This window comes from Meles meles, chromosome 6 (assembly GCF_922984935.1).
Source record: "Meles meles chromosome 6, mMelMel3.1 paternal haplotype, whole genome shotgun sequence".
Lineage (NCBI taxonomy): Eukaryota > Metazoa > Chordata > Mammalia > Carnivora > Mustelidae > Meles > Meles meles.
The window spans coordinates 55,280,608-55,288,098 of record NC_060071.1 but is presented as its reverse complement, the minus strand read 5'-3'; the positions used below and the strand labels follow the sequence as shown (position 1 = coordinate 55,288,098).

At 35.9% G+C, this 7,491-nt stretch overlaps 1 protein-coding gene across 1 annotated transcript; it reads right to left on the bottom strand.

Annotated features, from left to right (window-relative positions):
* Window positions 1-622: 622 nt before the first annotated feature.
* Window positions 623-1,558, bottom strand: LOC123944331 (olfactory receptor 4K1). The gene has a single exon (XM_046009349.1). The coding sequence runs from the start codon at window positions 1,556-1,558 to the stop codon at window positions 623-625; it is 936 nt and encodes a 311-aa protein (XP_045865305.1).
* Between the last annotated feature and the right edge of the window lie 5,933 nt (window positions 1,559-7,491).

Sequence of the window (7,491 nt, the reverse complement as noted above, 5' to 3'; positions counted from 1 at the left end):
AAGTATAATTTTCAGCTGTCCCCAAATTTAACTACTAATAGCCTACTGTTGATTGGAAGCCTTACTGAGAACATGAACAATCAATTAGCACATATTTTATATATTATATATATTATATACTACATTCTTACAATAAAGTAAGGTCAAGAAAAATATTAAGAAAATCATTAGGAAGAGAAAAATACACTTATAGTATTATACTGTATTTATTTTTAAAAATCCACATATAAGTGGACCCATACAGTTCAAACCCATGTTGTTCAGGCATCAACTGTATATATAACCAAATTATAAATTACCAAAATGTTCAATACAGAAAGAAAAGGTAAGCTAACAAATATACATTAATGAGGTAAAATCTATGTTGCAAGACACCTTTCATTTTACTATGTCAATATATGGAAAACTATAATTAAGTTGAGAGTATCAAAAGCTCAGTTTGCTTATACATTTTGAGTGCAAGGTATAAAAATGTCATGTGTTCAGTTGAAGAGAATCACAAGTTTAGTAACATGAGTAGCATTTTATGTAGATTAGAATATCATTAGCAAAAGTAATTGGCATAGTGTTGTGATCCAGTAGAGGCTCTTTATTCCCATTCAGGATTACTTCATGGTGACCTCTAGTTTTTCCAGGAGTTCACATGATGGTTTCTCAGTTTTCGCATGGCTGATTTAACATCTTCATTCCTTAGAGAGTAGATGATGGGGTTCAGCAGGGGTGTACAAACAGTGTAGAACACAGAAAGGAACTTATCCACAGAGAGTCTGCTAAAAGGCCATATATAGAAGTAAATGCAAGGCCCAAAGAAGAGAATCACTACTGTAATGTGAGCAGTTAATGTAGAAAGTGCCTTGGATGACCTGCTGGAGGACCGGCGACGAACAATGATCAAAATGATGGTGTAGGAAATAATTAAAGCCAGAAAACAACCCAGTGATATCAGGCCACTGTTAGTTAGGGTCATAATTTCCATTTCATAAGTATCCATACAAGCCAGCTCTATCACCAGGGGAAGGTCACAAAAGAAGCTGTCTACCTCATTGGGGCCACAGAATGGCAGATCCACTGTAAAAGCCAAGTGACTCACAGAATGAAGAATACCCACAGACCAAGAAATAAACACAAAAATTATACATAGTTTCCGATTCATAATTGTGCTATAGTGTAGGGGCTTACAGATAGCTATAAATCTGTCATATGCCATAGCTACAAGCAACATCATCTCACTCCCAACAAAACTATGAAGAAGGAATATCTGGGCCATGCAGCCCTCAAAGGAGATAGTCTTGTGTTCAACAAAGAAGTCCAAAAGCATCTTGGGAGTGGCAAAATTAGATTGGCAGATATCAATGAAGGAAAGGTTACCAAGCAGGAAGTACATAGGTGAGTTCAAATGGGAGTCAGAGGAAATTATCACAATAATCATGATGTTGCCCAGAACTGATGTCACATATACTAAAGAGAAGATGGCAAAAAAGAAAAGCTGAAGTTCCCAAGATTTAGAAAGTCCCAGAAGCACAAACTCAGATACCACTGATTCATTTGTGTTAGCCATGAAGCCACTCTCCTCTTACCTAAGTAAAGGAAAATCAGGAAATATCACAATGATGGTACTATATCCAGTATATATACAAAAGAAATATGATAAGATTTCAATTAAAAGTCAATTTAGTTTAATGAAATTATATAAGTAATCACTTGACTAACATCTGTGACTGCAATGTAAATTATGGAAAAAAGGGTATGATATGGATGGTTTCATAATTTGGTAGATATACATATTAAAAAATAAAAAAAATATATATACACACATATATATATATTAAATCCCAAACATGCAAATGTAATACATTAACACCACAAATATTAGTAAGATGAAAGAAATTATGCCAAAATGATGAGGTAAGGTGTCATGGGATAGGTATTACTTAAGTTAAAACTTCTTAAAAGTTTTGAATTTGCCAGCCAAAACTGAATAGAAAAGTCCATTTCAAGCAAAGGAAATAACGGGAAGAAAGATATAAAGGTGGAATGGAAAAACATTTTCACAAAGCCATGGAAGACATTTTCACAAAGCCAATAAGTTGAATGGCCTGGCTGGAGGGTATACTAAAATGAAGATGGTGATGACAGATCAGAAGCAAAGCATGGAATAGTTCTTAATGTCTTGAAAAAGAAGGCTAAATAGACTAGATTAATATTCTTGGAATTGAAAATCATAAAGTGCTTGACATTGTTTTAAGAGGCTTAATGGAAGCAATTTGCCATATTATGAAAAGAAGAGCCAATGTTGATGCTCTCAAGTTTCTTTAAAGATCAAAAATGTTTCTTTCAACCATGTAACAGTCGTTTATCAGAGTCCACCTTTTGTCACATAAAGATCAATTTTGAATGAAACACCCATGTATTTTCAGTGTATTCTCTCTACATTTTGTCTCTTCCTAAACACATCTGACACACCTGTATTTATCAAAATCTGTGACACCTTTCAGATATCATCCTTTTGGAAAAACTCCATATAACTATACTTGGTGCATTTTGAATGCGTGACAGATTTTCAGGAGAGTGAAGCTTGGTGTTTAAATTGCCTCTTGAATGTTTTTGTTTGTTTGTTTTTTTGTCATTGTGACCATTTGATCCCAGAAGAAAATCCTACATGACCTCTGGTTGTTCAGGAATCATTTTTGCCTTTAGTCCTAGATACCCAACAATATACAGTAGGAATTTGTCATTATACTTATTGATTCTGTATTCTGTATTTGGCTATGATAAATATAACTAATATAATAAATATTTAAAACTTTTAAGGTAAAATTGTATAGGTAAACATAAATCAATTAAAACATGTTATAAGCTTTTATTGTGGTTGTTGAAGCACTAAGTCCGCTCTTTCAAGGGTTCCCATCTGCATATGAATTATGATATCTAGTTTTTTGTTTTTTTAATTAATTTTTAATTTTTTATAAACATATAATGTATTTTTATCCCCAGGAGTACAGGTCTGTTCTGTGAATTGCCAGGTTTACACATTTCACAGCACTCACCATAGCACATACCTTCCCCAATGCCCATATCTCCACCACCCTCTCACGACCCCTCTCCCCCCAGCAACCCTCAGTCTGTTTTTTGAGATTGAGTCTTTTATGGTTTGTCTCCCTCCCGATCCCATATTTTTTCAAAATTATAATATCTAGTTTTAAGAAGAGTGCCAAAACCTAAGTGACTGAAGAATATAAACACATCAGTAAGGCATGAACTGACCTCCATATAAACTTCAATTATGGAATTCGTATCTCCATGGAGAAGAATTGAGTCAATGCTCAGATGTCTGATCATATATTTACAATCCAAAGGGGAGAGAAGGAGGCAAATAAACATTGAAAAGGAAAATGATTCCTACTTCTAAGATCTAAAGTCCTAAAGGACTACAGTTATGAATTTTTAAAAAGATAAGATTAAAATTTCAAATTTAAGAAGATGCCATGAGGGACTTCTTACAGTGTTCAATGTATTGTAAAGCCTGCCAACTGTGGTCACCTAGTAAGATAACACTAAAGAGTGAGAGGAAGAAGAGAAGGAGGAACAGAAGGGGAAGCATAATGGTTAAAACATGTTAGATAAAGTTACTGGTATTAATAAAATTTTAAAAGATCATTTTATCTTTGAAAATAATGATACCCTAAAAATAAAATTTTCTACAAATTTCACCTTTCTAATACCTAATGAATGTTAAGGTTTGTCAGTTTCATTTTTCAAAATACATGAAGTAACTAGAAAATCCTTTCCACACTGATTTCCTATGATCTCTTAATCCAAGTAGAGTATACCTGGTTCAGTGTTAGATCTCATTTTCTTTTTAATAATTAAGGTAGGTACCCATTAGAAGAGATACATAATATATACCACTTAGTAGTCATGTAACTGACCTTGGAAGATAGAACTACATTATTTCCAAGGCTGTTTTCATCTCTAAAATTCTAAATGCAGAGGCAGTTATATTATGGAAACATGTGAAGTTTATACAAGTCACTCAATTCCTTGGGCTATGCACAGAACACCCAGAAGCTTCTCCATTAATAAGTCATTCGTGTGTTCATCACTAGACTACTTAGAGATAACAAATGTTTTCAGATCAGAAAATATACTGTAAGAAAATTTCCTCTTCCCAATGTAAGACCAAGTCTGGTATGTAAAAGTTGATGTTATATTGGTACCCATCTAAAATATCGCGATAGAACTTCAAAACCATAAACATGCATATTTTTTTCTTTTCATTATTTCATCTTACAATAGTTGATTACCTATAGGCCTAGCAATAAAAAACAAAGATACCCTTTTTGACCTACTTTGTGTAGCTACTCCTTCTTTATTCCAGGGAAATTTTGATGGTCAACAAATATTTGCTAAACAAATGGCTAAATATTCTCCAATGGAAAGCATGAAGGAAGCAAAGAAGGGACAGATAATGGTTATAGCATACTTCCTTGTTTATCAGATGCTGATCCTATTACATCAGAGCTGCCCTAAGCCAGTGTAGTGGGAAATCAACAGAGAAGTAGAGAGCCAGTTATTTGCCTCTTTTAGATAGAGCTTCCAGCTTGACTGAGACAACAGTGGCTTTTCCTTTTCGATCTTCCAGTTGCTGATTTCACATCTAGAGGACAGTTTACAAATTATCTAGTCCAAACACAGTGATCAAATGCATGTATAATATTTACACTTTTAATGATTTCTCCCAGTCCTTCAGTTCTTCCTTATTTTCTCCAAATATGGTGTCCCACAGTTAGTTTCTAAGCTCCCCGCTTTTGCTGTGAGTCTTCATGCCTAAAATATTTGTGATATATTCTTGACTTGATGCATTTTAAGTAGGTCTCTACATTAAGCTGTGCAGAAGCAAGCACCTCAGGTAGTGAGGCTCCTCCTTTGCTCCTTACTATACAAAGAGAAGTATCCTAAGGTAAGGCAATATAAAGCCTTCATCCTTTTTCTATGAAACAGATTTCACTGGGGAAGTGAGAAATCACTCATTGGAGATCTGATGTCACCCTGCAGTGGGAGTAATTATGTTTTACAAAATTTTCTTTCCAGGAATGGAAAAGAAAAAAAGTTTTTTTACCAACTAGTTGGTACATAGGAAAGCAAAATATTACTAGATTTTCACTGACTTCCACTCAGCAAATACTTTTTCAACCACTAACTTTTTGTTAAAATAATCAAACCATCCTAAAAAGGATCACCTAGCATCAGGGTGGTTTCCTCCATTTGCAGGGAGCTCAGTATTTCCCAAGATAGTTCCATCTATTGTTAAATTACACAACTGGTTCTACCATTAGTAGTTTAGTAGAACAAATGTGTTCTCACTTCAGCATGATAGGTTTTTAAATATTTGAAGGTGCTCTTTATTTCTTTTTTTTTGTTTGTTTGCTCTAAAAATTTTTTTTCCCCTTTTTATTTTTTTTTTCAGCGTAACAGTATTCATTCTTTTTGCACAACACCCAGTGCTCCATGCAAAACGTGCCCTCCCCATCACCCACCACCTGTTCCCCCAACCTCCCACCCCTGACCCTTCAAAACCCTCAGGTTGTTTTTCAGAGTCCATAGTCTCTTATGGTTCGCCTCCCCTCCCCAATGTCCATAGCCTGCTCCCCCTCTCCCAATCCCACCTCCCCCCAGCAACCCCCAGTTTGTTTTGTGAGATTAAGAGTCATTTATGGTTTGTCTCCCTCCCAATCCCATCTTGTTTCATTTATTCTTCTCCTATCCCCCTAACCCCCCATGTTGCTTCTCCATGTCCTCATATCAGGGAGATCATATGATAGTTGTCTTTCTCCGATTGACTTATTTCACTAAGCATGATACGCTCTAGTTCCATCCACGTCGTCGCAAATGGCAAGATTTCATTTCTTTTGATGGCTGCATAGTATTCCATTGTGTATATATACCACATCTTCTTGATCCATTCATCTGTTGATGGACATCTAGGTTCTTTCCATAGTCTGGCTATTGTAGACATTGCTGCTATAAACATTCGGGTACACATGCCCCTTCGGATCACTATGTTTGTATCTTTAGGGTAAATACCCAGTAGTGCAATTGCTGGGTCATAGGGTAGTTCTATTTTCAACATTTTGAGGAACCTCCATGCTGTTTTCCAGAGTGGTTGGACCAGCTTGCATTCCCACCAACAGTGGAGGAGGGTTCCCCTTTCTCCACATCCTCTCCAGCATCTGTCATTTCCTGACTTGTTAATTTTAGCCAACGGCAAAGGCAAGGGAAGCAAGGGCGAAAATGAACTATTGGGATTTCATCAAGATCAAAAGCTTTTGCACAGCAAAGGAAACAGTTAACAAAACCAAAAGACAGCTGACAGAATGGGAGAAGATATTTGCAAACGACATATCAGATAAAGGGCTAGTATCCAAAATCTATAAGGAACTTAGCAAACTCAACACCCAAAGAACAAACAATCCAATCAAGAAATGGGCAGAGGACATGAACAGACATTTCTGCAAAGAAGACATCCAGATGGCCAACAGACACATGAAAAAGTGCTCCACGTCACTCGGCATCAGGGAAATACAAATCAAAACCACAATGAGATATCACCTCACACCAGTCAGAATGCTCTTTATTTCTTTTCCATGAAAAATCTTTTATTTCTCTAAACATATGTCAGCAGTTATTCTAATACATTTTACATAGTAAATTTTCTGTATTTCCAGGAAACTTGGTGATATAGATGTGAGTTTCAAATGGTCATCTTTAAAAAAGGAAATTGTGTCTTCTTCAGTTTCCTTCATGAGTGTTCTGTAGTTCCTCGAGTACAGATCCTTTACCTCTTTGGTTAGGTTTATTCCCAGGTATCTTATCGTTCTTGGTGCTATAGTAAATGGAATCAATTCTCTAATTTGCCTTTCTGTATTTGCATTGTTAGTGTAAAAGAAAGCCACTGATTTCTGTACATTGACTTTGTATCCTGCCACGTTACTGAATTGCTGTTTGAGTTCTAGTAGTTTGGGAGTGGAGTCTTTGGGGTTTTCCATATAAAGAATCATGTCATCTGCAAAGAGAGAGAGTTTGACTTCTTCCTTGCCAATTTGGATACCTTTTATTTCTCTTTGTTGTCTGATTGCTGTTGCTAGGACTTCTAATACTATGTTGAACAAGAGTGGTGAGAGTGGGCATCCTTGTCGTGTTCCTGATCTCAACGGGAAGGCTGCAAGCTTTTTCCCATTGAGGATGATATTTGCTGTGGGTCTTTCATAGATAGATTTTATGAAGTTCAGGAATGTTCCCTCTATCCCTATACTTTGAAGCATTTTAATCAGGAACGGATGCTGGATTTTGTCAAATGCTTTTTCTGCATCAATTGAGAGGACCATGTGGTTCTTCTCTCTTCTCTTACTGATTTGTTCTATAACATTGATTGATTTGAGAATGTTGAACCACCCTTGCAACCCAGGGATGAATCCCACCTGGTCATGGTGG